This window comes from Lagenorhynchus albirostris, chromosome 21 (genome assembly GCF_949774975.1).
Source record: "Lagenorhynchus albirostris chromosome 21, mLagAlb1.1, whole genome shotgun sequence".
Lineage (NCBI taxonomy): Eukaryota > Metazoa > Chordata > Mammalia > Artiodactyla > Delphinidae > Lagenorhynchus > Lagenorhynchus albirostris.
This window is the reverse complement of record NC_083115.1, coordinates 5,619,671-5,639,780: the sequence shown is the minus strand read 5'-3', so window position 1 is coordinate 5,639,780 and position 20,110 is coordinate 5,619,671. Positions and strand designations below refer to the sequence as shown.

Genomic DNA, 20,110 nt, shown 5'->3' with positions numbered 1-20,110 from the left:
AGCAAACATACGTCATCAGCAGGCAACACAAAGCATGAAAAAAAAAAAAAAAGAATTGAATTTTCTTTAAAGATTCTGAGCCTGGCCTCAGATCATAATGGCAATGTATACAGGAAAAGGCTTTCACCTTCCAAGTTATTTATTTTACCCTCTGGGATAACTCCCCAAATAATACATTATTGTTAAACCACTTTTTTCCCTTTTATTACATGTAGGCTATATAAAGCAAAACACAAGATTTTTCTTCCATAGATTAAATTAACTTGGAGAATATAAATATACATTTAGCTCTTGGATCTCAGTGGATAAATTATCTATTAGCAATTCTTCAATTCAGCTGGGCTGCCTTTCACTATCCAGTATTTGCAGCATTTTCCCAGCTGCCCACCAATGTCTCCTAAGAGAAGGGCAACTAGTTTTCATAGCACCATAACAAAAACATTTAAGAAACAAAATGACAGAATGTATTTCAGAATCAAAATTTTAAGTGTCAGTATCTCTGTTTCCCTCTATAACCTGTCTTGTTATTTAGCTGAAAGTTAGTAACAAATTATATCACGTCTATTCTATTCTAACATGAATGATACGGTTCTACATCAGGCAAAAGAGGAAGAGCCCTCAGAACATGCTTCCATATTAAGCAGAATCCTAGTCTTTCAATTTTAATGACTATAGATATATGGAAGGTGTGAAAATTTATTCAAGGAGAAGAGTAAGTAAAAATTTGTCATAATGGAATTATTTTAAGCCCTTTTTAATAATTTTGCAGCCATATGAAGACAGCCACAGCCACCAAGGTAGAATTTACCAAAAGCAACAGATGGTGCTTGACAGGCATACATTTCCCCCCTTCATTTAAAGAGAAAAAATAGGAAATGCAAAAATAAAAGTAAGAGATAAACTATTTTGATTATTACCTTTCTCACATTTCTTTTTGGAAGCTGACGAAGAAGGAATCATAGGTAATTTCATCAACTCTGCACGATTTGATTCGTTCAGTAGGTAGTGGGACTTATAGGCATAGGAACTGAACATGGGGTCTGAATGGTCCTGCACTATCAGCCCTATACGAGACAAACAGAAAGATGTGAGCTGCAATGAAACTACCCATGATTCCGTGAGGAAAAAATAAACCAACACCTACTATGTAGCTGTGCTTAAAGCTGGCGGGGGAAAAGAATAGGAAAAGAAAAGATCTGACAGACAAGGCTTTCCATCGTTATTAAAAGGAGTTTAAGCTACTCAAGGCTTTCCATCGTTATTAAAAGGAGTTTAAGCTACTCAATGCCTTATCCCTATACAGAAACCTATACACCCAGAAAGAAACTCCAATTTAATTTGAGGATGTAAACTGCTTTGACGTCATTCTGAAAACCCCCTCTGGAAAACAAAGCTACATTCCTTAAGGTTTAGAAGTACTATGACGACAACCCAAAGAACAAAATAATGTATCACTTAATTGCTGGAAATAAGAACTGTCTACGTGACACGCTAGAGACCCTGGTCACCTTCAATACATCAAGCAGCGCTGAAAGGCAGAATTGGGCTTCTTCTCTCTGCTCAGATCTTTAGATACCCTCAAATTCCAGCTTTCTCAGCCAGATAATGAAGCTTTTCTCTATCAGTATGATACATGACTTTAGAGAAGATATAAGTTGTTGAAGTTCACTGAGGTAATGCAAACAGTTAAAGTTTTGTCCTGCCATGAAAATAACTGACTTAAACGCTTACCAACTTAAGGGTTTATAAAAACAGTCCTTTCAATCTACCAGTACAGCTGTCCTGTTGGAGGAAAACAGCATCTGCTCTAAACTACCCGTGACACCCACCTTTCCCCTGAGTTAAGTCCATCCTGTAGCTACGGCCACTCCTAAACCCAGGACCTCTGAGACCAGGGGAACTTTCTCTATTTGGTTACTGGTCAAATCATGACCGCAGTTTCATAGAGATCATTTTGAGAAGAGGGAAGAGTTTTGTTTTTAAAGGGGTGACCATTTACTATTTTCTGTGGATTTTATCTTCATTTGATGCTATCCTACACTGAGGCAGATTCAAGAAATACTGATATTTCTCATGTGAATGGAACTTGAAATTGCTCATCGGCAATACATAAGAATTTTCGAATAAAGGTTATACAATGTTGAATGAACATTTCATACATTTAACAGAGAAAAGTGGTGCAATGGCTTTTAAATAAGAAAGAACAACTTAGAATATTAAGTAACTTTTATTTTACACCACCCTCCAGATGAAAGGAAATGCTGAAGAATCTATACTACACTGAAATATAACTGCACACACCCTGTGGCACCATGCGGGGCAGGGGAGGAGGAATGTTTCTCTAAATGCTGAAGCATTTCTAAAAATACTTCCAGATATTTCAGTCCTAAAGATTAGCTTAGGGCTTCCCTGGTGGCAGTGGTTGGGAATCCGTCTGCCAATGCAGGGGATGCAGGTTCATGCCCCGGTCTGGGGGGATCCCACGTGCCATGGAGCAAACGAGCCCGTGCGCCACAACTACTGAAGGCTGCGCGCCTAGAGCCCGTGCCCTGCAGTGAGAGAAGCCACTGCAATGAGAAGCCCGCGCAATGCAACGAAGAGTAGCCCCTGCTCGCCACAACTAGAGAGAGCCCGCGTGCAGCAACGAAGACCCAATGCAACCAAAAATAAATAAATAAACTTATTCAAAAAAAAAAAAGAAAAAGAATTAGCTTAATGATTTTCAACAACCAAGAACTAAGACAAAAATCCTCTGTGCGGAGGGAGAAACTGTACGCGACAAGAAACAAAGGCAAAACAAGCTGAGTTTTCTAACACCAAAACATAAACAATTGAAGTATCCCTTTTCATGTGTGGATTTATTATAGTTAGATTTCCTTAAAAAAGAAGACCTCTATAAATTCTGGTAAAAGAACACATATCATTTACTTCCGGAGAACTTTTAAGCCCTTCTCAAATCCCAACATCTGATCTATTTAGAATAAGTTTCTGTAAAATGCTGGAAAGGAAAATGAGAGTTTCTGTTTACTGTGCAAAGTTGCAGTTAAAATATTTGGGGATTAAATAATCTTGCTCTTTAAAGAGGCATTTAAATACAGCACATCTTTCAGAATAATTGCCAAATTGATAAGATGCAAACAGCATCCTGTTGTTAAAACATGAGTTTTCCCCTCATTTCCATTATCTCAAGCTTTTAATCAAGGCATATAACTTAAACTTAACAAAATGGTTAGAAGTTTCTCTAAAACTAGGTTCCTTGACAATGGGTCGTTTTCTATCTATCTTAAAGGAAAACACCTGCTTTAAAGGGCACCCAATTATTAAATGAAACAGAGCAAAAGAAAATATTGGTCGATATACTTAACTGATGGTACTTGATTCAGAATATACTCCAAAGTAAGCCAACATGATAGTTTTAAACTTGGTATTTAAAATGTTGGCTCAGTTACTTACACACACACCCACACACACCAACACACCTACACGCCCACACCCCTCCACCCCTCCTAGTAAAAGTGAGTAAAAGTGAGTGCCTAGAAGGGTAGAATAAAGTATTTACAAAGTGATAGACTTTATGTTATCACTGACACTCATCTATTTGAAAGTCTCTAAAGCTAGTCATTCAGTTGATAATTCAGTATTTTCATCCTAGCATTATTTTCTTAGGAGCGGAGAGATGGAAAAGGCACGTGACTTTTTATTTCTTTGGCTAATACAGTGTGGCAGGAAACACTTCAGACCTTCTTCCCCCGTGCCATCCAGACTTCAGAGCAGGACGCAGCTGTCGTCACTACTCTACACAACACTTCCTTCTACCTGCAGACCGCCCCGCGCACTTCCAAACTGAAAAACTCAAAGCAGTCTGTACAATGGACCCAGGAGGCTGCCATGGAAAGGACTACCACTTACTTAATCTTGTACCGTCCACCCCCTCTGGTTATTTTTCTTTTTTTTAATGAGAGTTTCAAAAGCAAAACAACTCAAGATCTATCATACTAGCTAAATTCTATTAAAAATACTCTATAGTACTTTCACCAAATTAAAAGAACTGTATCCTAAGGCAAAAAATCAAAAACAGGAACTTCCCTGGTGGCGCAGTGGTTAAGAATCTGCCTGCCAGTGCAGGGGACACGGGTTCAAGCCCTGGTCCAAGAAGATCCCACATGCCGCGGAGCAACTCAGCCCATGCACCACAACTACTGAGCCTGCGCTCTAGAGCCCAGGAGCCACAGCTACTGAGCCCCCGTGCCACAACTACTGAAGCCCGCATGCCTGGAGCCCATGCTCCGCAACAGGAGAAGCCACCATGATGAGAAGCCCGCGCACCGCAATGAACAGTAGCCCTCGCTCGCTGCAACTAGAGAAGGCCCGTGCGTGCAGCAAAGACGACCCGAAGTGGCCAAAAATAATAAAAAAAAAAAAAGATAAATAAATTAATAAAAAAACAAACAAAAAAGCAAAAACAAATAAAAAACAAAACATGATCCAAAACTTCATTTTCAGTATGGGCTAAATATAATCTAACAGGCCTGATATGCCACACAGTCCTTTCAAATATTTCACACTAAGGGAAGTTTAGAAAACTTAGCACTTATGAGTAAACAAAACAAAAAAAATGCACTTGGGGATATTAGTTGTTTCTAAAATGCTTACTAAACACTAAAAATTCTTTTATTATAATATAGCTGAGACGCTCTGTAAAGTTAGGTACTCTGTATCATATTCAACTGAAGAAGTTCTACTTTATATTTATTACGAACCCAAGTTCACTGATGCCCTCAGGGACGCAATATTGTTTTGAAGCGATCAATCTTAAGTGGCAGACTTAAATATCAACAGCTGGCAAGTAAGAAAGCCTGTACTGCAGGCTCTTAACTAATACACCACATATGTTGCCTTGGCTGTATTCCACCAGGTCTTCCTCAATGCCAGACCAAAACATGATAAAATACAACATAGACAATTAAAAAATAAATGTGCTCTTCTTGCCTTCCAAGTGAAATCTCAATTAGTTGAAAACTCTGGATTAAAGAATATGACATGGGAAGAGTCTACTTCGAATAGAAGAACTGTTTGCACAAGGGAAGAGAGCTGATCCTTGAACAATGCCGCGGTCAGGTGTGTGGACCGCCACGCAGTTGGAATCCCCTGTAACTTTAAGTTGCCCCCCCCACCACCTGCGGATTCCACCAACCTTCAATCATGTAGTACTGGAGTACGCCACTGAGAAAAATGCGCACAGAGTGGATCTGCGCAGTTCAAACCCATGTGGTTCAAGGGTCAAGTGTAGATTAATCTTTTGATGCTCCAAACAGGAACACTAAGAACTCATTTATAATTCTAAGTTACTAAACAGATGTAGATTTTAGCTTAATTTATGGAAGAATTAATATTCTAACAGTTTGAGTGTCTAATGTTATAAAAGGGACGAGTTACTGGAAGTGTTAATCTCTCTCAGGGATTTTACTGAAACTCGATTTTAATGGGGGAAATATGCCAATGAACCCAGAAAGACATAAAGAGAAAGGGCTGACACTCACCTCTTGCACAAACGAAACAAAAGCCTACATTTACAGCAGAGGAAGAGTTACTGCTCCGTTTGGAATGATTACTACAGATGAGAACGTAGGAAGACACAAATATGCTGCCGGCAGCAATGCAAGCATCTCCAGAGTGGTAGGCTACTGGGCACCTCAAACATCTCATCATGCGACCTGTTGAAAGACAATCAAAAAGGAATCTATGTAAGAAAGAATCAGCTGATATAAAATGAGATCTTTTGGGATCCAATGTGATGCTGGTTACAGTAATACAAAAATCTTTTTCTTCCCTAGTTTGACTCTGCTGTTTCTGTGCTGTATGGCCCCTAAATGCAGTGCTCATCAGGAGGTCACTCAAAGAAAAATGTGTCTGTGCCAGTGCTGGAGAGATGCTGGTCTCCAATACGGCACCCGTTTAAGGAATGTTCAAGGGTAATTTTGAACATATGGAATTTTCTTCCCATGGTCTAAATTAGAACCTAGAATCCACTTACCTTACTATCTTTTGTGGCTGAGCTGTAATAGCTATAGATAAACAGAGGGAAAATGCCTGATGTTCTTTATAATAATGTGCTTACTGTTTGCTACTGAACTTACAAAAAAAAACAACTGTCCCCTTCCTTAGCTCTGTTTTTACCTTTACTTGCTTTGTGGATATCTTTCTCCATACAGCAGGCAGAGCAGCAGTGCTGGGGACAGCGGAATCCTTTTGATTCAAAGATGGCAGTGGGGAATTTGCGGACACAGGCTTCATGGTAAAATTTCCCACAAGCACCAACAGAGCAACGCTTCACGTCTGTACCAGACACTTTACATGAAAAACACGGGTGCTCTCCTGGAATATTGGTGAGGAACACAGATTAAATAAAATCTGATTAAAGCATATTCCTTTTAAACAGAAGCAGTCACTGACACCGAAGAGCTAATCCCCAAAGATTCTACTATTGTGTGTAAGATTTTTAACATACAAAAAAGGCACTGAAAATAGTTAAATTAAAATATGACTTAATAAAACTTGCTAGAATAATTGATTTGCTACAATAATTCATCGTCAATTTGAGGATATAGCACCAAGAACAATTTAGATCTCCACTTCTCACTTTATACTGAAATTCCATAGAAAATCTAGAACAGAATTTTCAACACCTGGCAGCTGAGAGTGGCAAGGTCTTCCCAACATAGAATAAAGAAATTACCAATAAAAAGGCAGATTCCATTAGATAATCACAATTTCCATTTGTAAAACAGACATAAAATGAAAACTCATAATCCTAATAAAAACAGAAAGTTATATCTACACATCTTATTCAAACTGTAGAAAATCAAGGACAAAGAGAAAATATTAAAATCACCCACAGAAAAAGACAATTACCTTCAAAGGAGCAAGACTGCTGACTGAAAGAGAAAGATGGAAGCCAGAAAACAGGGGATGCTATCAGTAAGGGCTCAAAGAAAACTGTCACCAGCCAGAATTCTACGCCCAGTGAATGTACTCTTTTTTTCTTTTTTTTTTGCGGTACGCGGGCCTCTCTCTGTTGTGGCCTCTCCCGTTGCAGAGCACAGGCTCCGGACGCGCAGGCTCAGCGGCCATGGCTCACGGGCCCAGCCGCTCTGTGGCATGTGGGATCTTCCCAGACCGGGGCATGAACCCACGTCCCCTGCATCAGCAGGCAGATTCTCAACCACTGCGTCACCAGGGAAGCCCTGAATGTACACTTCAAGATGGAAGTGAAGTCAATACACACTGGGGAGAATTAATAAAACCAAAAGTTGTTTCTTTGAAAAAGGTTAATAAACTGATATCCCTGGAAACAAGTAACTAATAAAAAAAGGGAAAAAAAACAACGTTAACATCAGAAATGAAAAATGATACATCACTACAAATCCTACAGTTGTTTAAAAAATAATAAAAGGACATCACTATATTTTTGCCAATAAATTTGAAAATTTAGATAAATCAACAGATTCCTAGAAAAACAGAACTTACCAACACTGGCACAAAAATATTAAATAGAAAAAATGACAGTTCTATAATCTATTTAAGAAATTGAAACTATAATTAGAAACCTTCCAACACTAGAAACCTTCCAACCAGTGGAGCCCAGGTGGCTCCACTGCTCAACTGCCAAACATGTTAAGAAAGAAACAATTAGAAAAGAAAAAAAAAAGGAACAAGTGAAAAACAGATGTAGAAAAATAAATGCAACAAGGATGACAAAGGATTATGTTTTGTTATATAAAGAGTTCACATATGATGTTATCACTTATATGTAGAATCTAAAAAATAAAACAAATTAATGAAAATAACAAAACAGGGACTTCCCTGGTGGCGCAGTGGTTGAGAGTCTGCCTGCCGATGCAGGGGACACGGGTTCGTGCCCCCGTCCAGGAGGATCCCACATGCCGCAGAGGGGCTGGGCCTGTGAGCTATGGCCGCTGAGCCTGCGCGTCCGGAGCCTGTGCTCCGCAGCGGGAGAGGCCACGACAGTGAGAGGTCCATGTACCGCAAAAAAAAAAAAAAAGGAATCCACCGGCCAATGCAGGGGACACGGGTTTGAGCCCTGGTCCAGGAAGATCCCACATGCTGTGGAACAACTAAGCCTGTGCGCCATAACTACTGAGTCTGCGCTCTAGAGCCCGCGAGCCACAGCTACTGAGCCTGCGTGCTGCAAATACTGAAGCCTGCACGTCTAGATCCCATGAGCCACAACTACTGAGCCCACGTGCCACAACTACTGAAGCCTGCATGGCTAGAGCCCGTGCTCTGCAACAAGAGAAGCCACCACAATGGGAAGCCCGCGCACCGCAACGAAGGGTAGCCTCCGCGCACCGCACCTAGAGAAAAGCCTGCGCACAGCAATGAAGATGCAACCCAGCCAAAAAATAAATAAATAAAATCTTTTTAAAAAAAAGGAAATAACTAAACAGTCTCACAGATACAGAGAACAACCTAATGGTTACCAGTGGGGAGAGGAATGGGGGGAGGGGCACTAGATAGGGGCAGGGGATTAAGAGGTACAAACTACTATACATAATAAAATAGGTAAGATACAAGAGTATATTGTACAGCACAGGAAATACAGCCAATATTTTATAACAACTTTAAAAGTAATATAATCGATATTGAATCATTATGTTGTACACCTGAAACTAATATAATATTATAAACCAACTCTACTTTAACCAATTAATCAATACAAAATAAAGCAGAATCATGGGGGAAAAAAGAGTTCACATATGGAGAAAATATATGTAACATATACAAGAAAAGATAAGAAGACTTATAAAGAACTATAAATCAATATAGAAACGGCCTAATATAAAAGTGGACGACTAGTATGAACAGGAAATTGACAGAAAGCAGAAAGACAGATAGCCAATAAACATATGCCAAAATGCTCAACTTTGCTAGTAATCAGATAAATACTAACTAAAACCACAAGTAACATTTTAAAAATTCATCAAATAGGAAAAAACTTAGAATCTCGTAATACCCATCATTGATCAGGGCGTGGGGAAATGGGCACTCTTATGTACTGCTGGTAGGAGTTTAAGTTGGAAGGAACTGTCTTCGAAGGCAACAGGGCAGTATCCATTCTAAAAGGAGACATTAACTTCCTGTGGCCTAGAAATTCTATAATACTCCTTGCTGTCTGTGTTAAAGGGGAGACTTGTACATATAAAAGGATGTTGACTGAAGCATTGTTTGCATCCGCATACGACTGAAAGTTGTAATTATCTGCCTTTTAAAATTAGGATTAGCGTTTTCCTTTTGTGTCTGTGTTACATATGGAAATCATAAGTGACTATTTATTTGGATATCATCTTTTGGGAAGTGTTCAAGTCTTTTGCCCATTTTTCTTATGATGCTATAAAATTCTGAAAGACAAAAAATACAAGGAATAGTTTTTTGTTTTAATTTTTTACAGAAAGTTATATTTGGTTTTGGAAGTACCTAACCATTACAAACTGGCTAAGTCATAAAACTTTAAAATCAGGACTTAAAACTGTGATATTCAAATTTTTGTTGTTGTTAACTGGCTTTGTTGTAGAAATAAAATAGAGCAGTGTTAAACTGGCTGAATTATAAAAATTCTTTTTAAAATTAGTACTTACAACTGTGATGTTCAAATTTTTTGTTTGTTTGGCTTCGTTATACAAATAAAACAGAGTACAGCAGGGTTATTTTTGTTGTTGATGTCCTGTTGCATATATATAATTTCAAACTATATTTTAACATATTGGTAGATCTGAAAGCAATAGTACTGTTTTGTTTTGTTTTTTAAATAAATTTATTTATTTATTTATTTTTGGCTGCATCGGGTCTTTGTTGCTGCACACAGGATTTCTTTAGTTGTGGTGAGCGGGGGCTACTCTTTGTTGCAGTGCATGGGTTTCTCATTGCTGTGGCTTCTCTTGCTGCGGAGCACGGGCTCTAGGCATGTGGGCTTCAGTAGTTGTGGCGCACGGGCTCAGCTGCTCCGCGGCATGTGGGATCTTCCCGGACCAGGGCTCGAACCCGTGTGCCCTGCATTGGCAGGCGGATTCTGAACCACTGTGCCACCAGGGAAGGCCAATAGTACTGTTTTTAAAAATTTTTAGGGCTTCCCTGTTACACATTTTATTCAAAAGGACAAATGAAAATGCTTTCTTTCCAGAAGTCACATTTGTCTTAAACAACAGAAAGTGGCAGTATAAGAACTTATCGGGCATGTATCCTGTAATACTTTTTACATGTGAAGTGTTTTATCTTTTGATAAACAAAAAAAGACTTCGTAAATGATCTTAAACAATGGTTTGAAGAATCTGAGTTTTCACTCCTAGTATGTTGGTAGTGTACCACATTGGTATCAAACTGATTTTCATGTGATAGTAAATATATCAAAAGCAGTTTGAAAAACAATTACTTTTGTGGTTTTGATTTGCATTTCCTGGATTACTAATGATGTTGAACATTTTTTCATGTCTTACTAGCCATTTGTGTATTTCTTTGGAGAAATGTCTCTTCAAGTCCTTTGCCCAATTTTGAATTGGGTTATTTGGGGGTTTTTGGTGTTTTCTTCTAAGAGTTTTATAGTTTCAGTTCTTATGTTTTGGTTTTTGATCCATTTTGAATTAATTTTTGTGTATGGTATAAGGTAAGGGTGCAACTTCTTTTGCATGTGGATCTAATTTTCCCAGCACCATTTATTGAAAAGACTATCCTTTCCCCATTGAACAGTGTTTGCACCCTTGTTAAAAAATCATTTGACCATATATGTGAGTTTATTTCTGGGCTCCCTATTCTATTCCATTGGTTTATATGCCTTTATGCCAGTACCACACTGCTTTAATTACTGTAGCTTTGTAGTAAATTTTGAAATCAGGAAGTGTGAGTCCTCCAACTTTGTTCTACTTAATTGTTTTTAAAGCAAATTTCCTTCTTAAATTTTCTGTTAGTTGTGTACCCAATTAGATTATATCGAACCTTTGTTGGCAGAATTCTGCTGGATTCTATAGTTAGAGGAGAAGCCCTAAGAGTGTTTTAATACTTAGATACATGGTCCTTCCTATCAGTAACTTATCAGGCTGCAAATCTGAATGCTTAATGGGGCCAGGCAGATTACATCAATGACTGAGTGACAGGGTTTTAGAAAAAGTGTCTGGTAGGGAATATGGGGAACAAGGAGTATGTGCCTGATCCAAGTTAACACATTCAAAACTCGTTCTGAGGGCCAAATAAAACACTGTGCAGATAATCTGACCCTGAGGCTGCCAGCTGGCAGACTGTTCAAAAGCTTTACTGCAGAGTCTAAATGTGATAAATAAAATGATATTTTACATAGGGAAAAAATATAAGTTATTTGTTTAAAACAGCTTGTGTAGCTTAATTTTTGCCTGTGTACGTAGGTGAGTGTGTGTGTGTCTGTGGTCAGGATATGTGCTATGTGATTCCCATCCTACTGAGTCAAGGTGGCAGAAGGCAACGGTAAAGGGCAAGGACTCTGGGGTCAAGCTCTGCCTCCTGGGCCTGAACCCCAGTTTCACCATGTGTGTCTCTGTGACTCTGGGCAAGGCTGGAAAACAAACTCTCTAATCCTCAGTTTCACATTCTGTAAAATGGAAATAATAATAGTATCTATCTCATAATGTAGTGAGGAGCAAATGAGATAAGAAGATAAAACGCTCAGTACTAAGAGCACCTGGCATTTAGAAAGTATTTGGTTAAAAACAAAGTTACTGTTCTAATGGAATCTAGAACATACAAAGGATTTTTGGAGGCCTACGAGTAAAAAAGAATAAAATAAGTATCTATGAGAATCCAAATAATGGGAGGAAAGGAGTAGGAAAATAATAAGGTACAAAGGTAAGGTCAGCATATCGTAAATACTCGACATCCAATTGGCTCACAGCTTCTCACAGCAAAACCAAAACAAAACCCACAAAAACATGTGAACATGGTTCCTAGAAGCACTACCAGGTCATCTCCAGGTGACTTTTCACTTACCTTATTGGTACAAATTAAACAATTCTATTTTCTGCTTTCCATGACTTAACTAGAATCATGGCTACACAGAGAAGAAATATAAACTTACATATTTCTTTCTCTGTAAGTTATTTTGACAGGTGGCAGTCTATACATGGGGTACAAGAGATAAATGATGACTCCAAAACCTCCATGTTTTAAAAACAATTTCTGATAGTTCCATCTTTCCACTAAAAATACAATCCCCATGGTTATAGTCTGTGACGGACACTTATTCTGGTCTATAAAGTCAAGGGATTTTAGATCAATTTATTGAGCACAAAAATCTCAAACCCACCTGAAAAATAATTCACTCTACAAACTTTGTATAGCTCTTTAGATAAAACATAAATACATCTCGATGATTTGACAGATTTTATGGTAAAGGCACTAGTGGGAGGAGATCTGACAATAATATTACAAACTGCTCTTTAGATGTCAGGAAGCCTAATCACTGGATGGTCTTAATTTGTTGGAATAGCTATGGGAGAGGAGATACGAGCTACATAAACATGGTAAGAGAGTGTGATGTCATGGAAGATGCGGGCACTGCACTTTCTCCACCCTCGCCCCCATCTTCTCACATCTACCAGGACGCTCACCAGTTTTACATTCAACGCAGATGAACTTTCCATCAGGGAATGATGTCAGTCCCAGGCACTCCAGGTGGAAGTGTTTGCAGCACTCTCCCTCGCAAGGAATCAGAGAATCCCCGGAGCTTTCACAGATCTGTAACATGGCAAAAAAAACCCAGCTGTGCTCAAACTGTAGCAGGCATCAGGACCACTGGGGGGGTCTGTTAAGACACAGATTACTGGGTCCACAGTTTCTGATTCAGCGGGTCTCGGGTGGGGCTCGAGAATCTGCATTTCCAATAAGCACCCTGACAATGCCAGTGCTGCTGGTCCTTGGCCCTCCCTTTGAGAACCGCTGAACCAGGTAACTATTTCCAGACCCAATATGTATAAAGTTTAAAAGTCATACTTGATCTTTTATGATTCCTTCTTTGGAATCTGCATACTTTAACTCTTCTTCAGAGTGCAAAGCAGTATTTTTCAAAAAGGGTAAATATACATTAAAAACTTTAATACCAACTTCAATCTGAGAAGATGTTTTTGAAGTCAGCCATCTGCCATTTACTTCCAATTAATAAGGGAGCATCACAGTGAAGACTGGCACTTACACGCGAATGGTAAGTATTCCAACTCCGAAAGGGAAGAAAAGAGCCTGAAGTGGCTTGTAGATCTGTAGCTTGAAAGCAGTATCATAACTTAGAAAGATACTAACCTCTCAAACAGGAGGGAAGTGTATTACTGGCAGGATATTACAGCCTTTGTTTCAAGCTGCAGGACAGGTTGCCTGCCTACCTGACATACAGTGTCCTTCCTACTCATTCCAGTGCCTCTTCTTGACAAACTTGAGTCCACGGACTGCACATCAGAAACATCTGCATCTGCAGTAGCTGAAGGGCTATCGACTTGCTTTCCAAAGCCTACCTACATGGAAAACAGAACACATTTTTAAGAAAAACAAAAGTTTCCTCAAAATTAGGTGCTACGAAAATCCTAGTAAGACTTGCTCAAAGAAACCTTCACACAACCTCTTCCTCCCTTCTAAAACCCCTGGATACCCAATGTCTGGTGTTTTGAGAGAAACCGTTACAATTAAAAAACTACGCTCCTGTTATGTAAGAGACCAGCAAAATTAAGAACATTTTGTAAGTTACAAAATGACCAAAATGATTTCTTTTCTACCAGCATTTAAAAAAAAATTCCCTGTTCTCGCCGAGAAAGTCAGGCAAAGCATTACTTGGTTGCTTGGTCTGGCAAAGCGAGACAACACTGCGCCCAGGCCCTGGGACATATTTACCTGCAGGTCACTCAGTCCTCTGGAATCGGAGTCAGACGTGTCTCTGTACGTGGAACTAGCCATTTCTACATCAGTTGAGGCGCGGCTCCTTTTCTTTAGAGGTTTACAGGAATCTGAAATCTCGCTGGCACCTTAATACAACACACCGAAATTAATCCTAAAATAGTACTTAAAGTTTGTTGTTTTAATTTTTTTGTGGGAGAATATTTTCTTTCCCCAAACTCATCTGTAGTGTGAAAAAAAGCATAGCTCTCTTTGTAACACTGAAGTCACGAGTCAAAATTTCATAAGCTTCTGACCTTCCTGATGGTGAGTGATGTAATTTACAACCGCTCTATTAAAACACTCAATTCCGTGCTCCTGCTCTAAAGCTAGTTTCGGGCAACAGAGCCCAAGTTCCAACCTAAAAACCAATTCTATCAAAACTGCAGGACAGCTGATCGATTTGGAGCCATCCAAAGAACCATTCAATTTGGAGGGGGAAGACATAAAACCCAACACACTGTGTAGCTTACAAATATGGTCGCAGAGACACCTCCATCTTGTTTTTATTAGGGATGTGACAAATCTTTGATTTGTATTCGATTCGTACACGGATAGTGCCATTTTCCCCCGAATTTTGCAATTCAGTTGATTATTGCCCCCCAGATAAATCCTGGATGTTCACAATTGTTCATCTGAGACTTCCTGGGTGAAGGGCATTTACTGTGACCATTACAAGTGTTGCAGCACAGCTACATACGTCATGCCATCTAGGAGGCACAGTGCTGAGGGCTGTAAACAGACAATGTTCAAGTGCAGCCAAATCACGAAGAGCTGGATGAGAGGCCTCTGTGTGGACTTGGTGAGGGAAGGAATAAATATGAAAAAAAAAAAAAAGGCAGAGAATAGTGTGGAATTTTTTTTTTAAAACGGTGTGTAATACAAATCCAGCCAAAACAATAGTGCAAAAAGTTACAAAGCAACAATCTCTTGGGCTAATGCAGTATAGGCTATACAGAAACAGCCACGATGAAATGTGCAGATCAGGCACGGTGAATACCAAGGAACCAAGGAGACGGTTAATATTTCAACCCACAGTTTGTGTTTTAGATTTTTTTTTTCCCCCAAAATTTCCATACAACAAACAGACATCTAGATCAGCCCAGCAAGCTATGGTGGAAGTGTGCAGTCCAGAAGAGACCATGGAGAAACAGGTCTCCCGAGGCCATGAAGATCCGCAAAGGCTGAGCGGGAACAGCACTTGGTGTGCGGCACGGTCTGTGCAGGAGGATGTGGACCTCGTTAGACTGCTCAGGTTACTGGAACCTCGTTATCACATCCCATCCTACAAGGTTTTCACTGAATGTTTCCTTACATCTACAAATGAGGGTGCCTGCCCGTGTTAACGCTGATTAAAAAACACAAGTACACAAATCTATCTCCTTCATTGCTGGTGTATGGACCCAGAACACCACCACAAAATATTTCCTTGGCCTAAAAGATCACTGGATTAACAAGGAGTTTTAACAGAGGAACAGGAGTGCTGTACTGAGAGGCTTTCGAAGGGAAACACAGGTACCGCCATTTCCGATGAGTTTCTGAAAATGCTAGAAAAAGGACAGGCTGCCAAAGGCAGCCACCACGCTGTTCTCCATGATAACGGCACTAATGTTAAAAAAAATAAGAGCTTTTAATGATTGTAATGTATACAGTTTGGGCTGTTTGGCAAAACCCTGCAGATGTGCATTAATGACGCTTTATTTTAAAAAAAAACAAAAACAAAAACAAAAAAACCCAAAAACAGTCCATGTTGAAATTGATCAGTGTAAGTTAAACGGTGGTTTTTAGGCTGGACCCATGATTTAAGCTGTACCCATCCAGCTCAGACAAAAAAAAAAAAAAAAAAGAAAAGAAAAAAAAATCATTTGAATGTTAAAGCAATTGTTCAGAGTCTTGAAAAAGAAATCAGGCAGGAAAATGCCCATAATGATGATTGGCAAAATCAAAATTGAAAACAAAGAAACTGTTTATCGAGCCGCCGACAAAGAAATCTTGCATGGAGACTACAAGTCTGGAGTTTCTGGGATGAAATTGTACAGGAATCTCAGTCCACAGTTTCCTCACTCGCTGCGGAGACGGAGCTGTCACTGAATCTGACAGAGCCCTGCACTCCCCGGTCCGCCGACCCTGTGGAATGGTGGAAACACAACGCAATCAGGCCTCCTAATCTCGCAGCGATCGCGATGTCTTTTCTTGGAGCTCCGCCAAGCAGTGTTCCCTCCGAGAGGCTGTTCAGTTCTGCTGAGGATCTCCACGGAGACCATCGCTGCAGACTTCTCCCCGAGAATGCAGAGAGGCTGGTGTTTTTTTTTTTTTTTTTAAATAATGCAATTTGCCCAGAGTAAACTACAGGTATTAAATACAGTCTGATCTCACCAAAAACGCACGAATCATGCTATGGAGTTTGTACTGTAGTCAAATTGCACACAGAAAAGTACAGACTTAAGTTTAAGGTTTCTTAAACTTTGTGCATATCTCAAATAGATTCTGCATAAGGTCATCAAATAATGGCCATAAATATGCTACGAATCATTTTAATATACAAAAAGATTTTACAGCACTGTAAAAATAAATGTGGCAAGATTTTTTTTTTTTCAATCAGGTTGTCTTGTCTGATTTGTCATAGTCCATGTTTGACCACTATTGACATAGCTACTATTCGGTATTCAGTCGAATACCAAAAAAAGTGGATTCGTCACATCCCTAGTTTATAAACCAGTGAAACCCCAGAATCTTATGGAGAAAAGTTGGAAACAGTATCAAGCCTACGTGGTGTTCTCCAATTTACCAAAACAAATAAGACTTTTCACATGGAGGCACAGAGTAAGATCAATTCTAAAAGACACACACGCACGCATGCGCGCACACACACACAAACACGGGAATACTTCAATTTCACACAAATTATCGACTGAAGAGCGACAAGTGATTTACAGAGACACACAAAAATACATGAAGTACAAATAATTCTTTCAAATTGTTTTTAATCAAGGAAATGCAGAGCAACATTATAATAACTCACCTTTTTGTAATCCAGTCTTCACTGTAGCCTGAGGAACTGTTTCAACCTGTTTGGACAGAAAAATACAGCATTAATGGGGAATTTTTTTTCACTTAATTAACAGAGGGAAAAAAATAATACTTTGATCAATCTAAGTAATGATGAGCGATTAATGTATCTGAAATCTGGACTCGGTCCCATTTTCTGGTAAAGTTCTCTGTCTCAGGGTCAGGGAGGGTTTAAATTCTAGCTGCCTGTGCTGGATGCCAAGTGACAACACACAGCCACATGCTTTTGAGCAACGACCTTTCCCACCATTCCCTTGGTATATGAAAAGAACACAAATACTTTCCTCAGTGTCTGGGAGGCAGGAGAGGGGTTGTTTCTGCAACCAGCCCCGATGTTGCTATAAACCCCTCCCGCCCCAAAGACGTTAGGATAAATTTTTACTTACTATGATACTCAGGTTAATGTAACTCACGCCACTTTAAGACCCTTCCGCGCCTGCACTCACATCTAAGTTGCTGGGAATCAGGACCCTCTCTGTAGAGAGTGCTACAGGGCTCCATACAGCTGGAAGCTCAATACTTTTGCTGCTAGTACAAACTTAAGAAAATAAGTTTGTGATATTGCAAAAGCACTTTCTTGAGTGTCTTATGAACAGTGTCTTGATCCTACATTAGGAGAGCGAGATCAGAAGTTATTCTGCCAATGTTTATGTAAAACACGTGGTAATCTGAGGACTGAACCATTGGAATTAAAGAAAGGATGCCATTTGGAGGAGTACCTGCTTAAGCTATGAATTGGATTTTATGTTTCTCTGAGTGGTGAAATATGCATGTTGCAACACATTTTGTAAATATTTAAGGATTATTCTAAGCTTTTTAAAAAAAATTTTATTTTTTTTTTACAACAAGTAAAAAAAACATACAACAGAAGTGCTTTTATAAGATACAATTAGTAATACAAATATAAAATCTTCTAAACAATCACTGGTATTGTTTTACTACTAACTATAAACACAGTGGCATTAACAATCCATCCCATTTTTTGTACTCATTCTCCTTATTAATTTTAGACTGACTGGTCACAGACTGAATTTGGGAACCAGCTGGCAAAATCACAACTTCATTTTGGAAAGGAATACTGGAGATCTGCAAGAGGTTAGAAAGATTTTTTGGAATATAATTTCCTAAGTATGAAAGCTAATTATGATAAATGAATGACAAATTAGTATATTATTTAAATTTTTGTTAAATATTTCTGGGAAAACTGTTTTATATGTCTGATGATACCATAGAGTACCCACAAAATCACCTCTTAAGTTTGGAAGTTTAAAATTCTGAAGGAAATAATTTAAATAGAAAACTTCACATTCTTCCATATTTAAGTGGTTTTAAAAATATAAAGCTTATTGGAACTAATACTATTCACAATTCTTTTTGTTTAGTAGCAGCTGTCTGGGTATAAAACTGGATATTCTTTCACTTTAACAAATTAAGAAAAATTCTGACTGTGAATTTAAGTTAAAGGAGTTAACGATTTCCAAACGTTTCTTTGAAAAGGTAATTTAATATGCCTATTGCTGTATTGATTACACTGGCTGAATACCCTTCCATCAAAATGCCCCTCCTTCTTTTTACATAAATAGTGTGTATCTGATAACTTAGTAACAGGTGAGTGCCATTCCACTGGGAAAATAACATTCCAAAAAATCTGTGATACCAACAGAAAAACCAGATCATCTATGATTATCTGTTTCTTAAATAAAACTCTTATAGGTAAATTAATTTGGTCTGTTTAAAAAAATAAAAATAATATATATCAGCAGCTTAAACCAAAAATTAAAATTAAAAAAAAAAGGGAACTCAATGATGGTTCCAAATAAAAATCACAAAAACATGAAATTATTTTGCTCGTAACTGAAATGTCAAAATCAATGTGAGGAATTCTTTAAAAGTCTTGTACCACTGACTTCCCATCTCCTGAAGCCTGATTGTTTTCTGTGAAAATGCTTGAAGCAGCATCACAGGGATGGTTGTATTAGGACTGGGCACTGGGATTCACCAGGACAGAAGCATTAGGTAGTCCGGAAAGGAAAGCCAGTGTGGGGGGAGTCTCTCTTTCTTTTAAGACACCAGCATAAGCCACAACACTCACAAATATGACGGTTAACCCTCTACATGTGGGAAGCCAACCTGCTCCTTTTTGATCTTCTTCTTTGGCACGACCTCAGTGGATTTCTCTGATTCGGAACGGGTTCTAATGGATCTTCTCTGTTGCTTCTTTTCTACTGAGCCTAAAAGACAATTCAAAAGAACAAACAATAAAACCTCACTTGAGTAACTGACATTCAAGTAATTAAGATCTGACCAAATTCCTTCCTTTTCTTATCCATTACTTTTGGTCTTTTAACTATAACTCATTAAAAAAACTATTAAACACTTGGGAGTACATTAAAAAAACTGTATAGATCAAATTGTAAAAGTTGATGGGTTGAGACTAGGAGTCATAACGCACTCTGAACTATACAGATAAAGAGGGATTGGATTTTTAAAAATTGTAACGTCAAACCAAAACAGCAGATAAACACATTTAGGTAATAATAATTGAAGGGATGAAGGGACTGAGGGGATGGATGAAAATGATTTTATTCTCAGTTGACATTAGGAATTAATGGTTCAAAATTCCATCGGTACTATGTATTTTGCATTTTAACAAATAAATTAATTCTACACGTAAAATGCTTAATAGTGCTAAGTGCTGGTTTTGCTATTGTTATATCATTAACAACCAAAGGGAAAAAAGCAGGAAAGGCACAAAAACGGGACTAAAACTGAATCATTAATTTGACTATCAAGGGACTTGTATAACTTAGAAATAATTAGTCATGGAAAACTAGTTGAAACAAATTATCAAGCTATTTAATATTAAATGGTGAAAAAAAGAAACTATGAAGATTTTTAAACAGTAAAATTCTTTGAAAGAAAACTCACATGGACCCCATTTTGGAAAGGATAAAACTTAAGATTGAAGGCCGCAATGTGAAGAAACACTAAGTCAGGAATGAATCACAGAATGATTCATTCTGTGACCCTAAGAAGGAATGATACCTTCAGCACAACTGTTCTCCATCTTTTCAGTGCTTGGACC

General features: G+C 38.6%; 1 protein-coding gene across 3 annotated transcripts in view; it reads right to left on the bottom strand.

Moving 5' to 3' along the window:
- The window catches only part of NSD3 (nuclear receptor binding SET domain protein 3), a 108,707-nt gene that overhangs the window by 25,987 nt on the left and 62,610 nt on the right, over positions 1–20,110 (bottom strand). For 2 of the 3 annotated variants that reach the window (XM_060136329.1, XM_060136328.1), the window contains 3 exons: positions 19,156–19,256; positions 16,979–17,024; positions 14,447–16,083 (listed from right to left, as the gene is read on the bottom strand). In XM_060136329.1, coding sequence (XP_059992312.1) covers positions 16,001–16,083; positions 16,979–17,024; positions 19,156–19,256 — 230 coding nt within the window. In that variant the 3' untranslated portion in view covers positions 14,447–16,000. Of the gene's footprint in view, positions 1–917; positions 1,065–5,540; positions 5,715–6,177; positions 6,376–12,647; positions 12,775–13,412; positions 13,542–13,914; positions 14,046–14,446; positions 16,084–16,978; positions 17,025–19,155; positions 19,257–20,110 lie in introns of those variants that run through there. The other variant, XM_060136330.1, reaches the window with a different exon arrangement.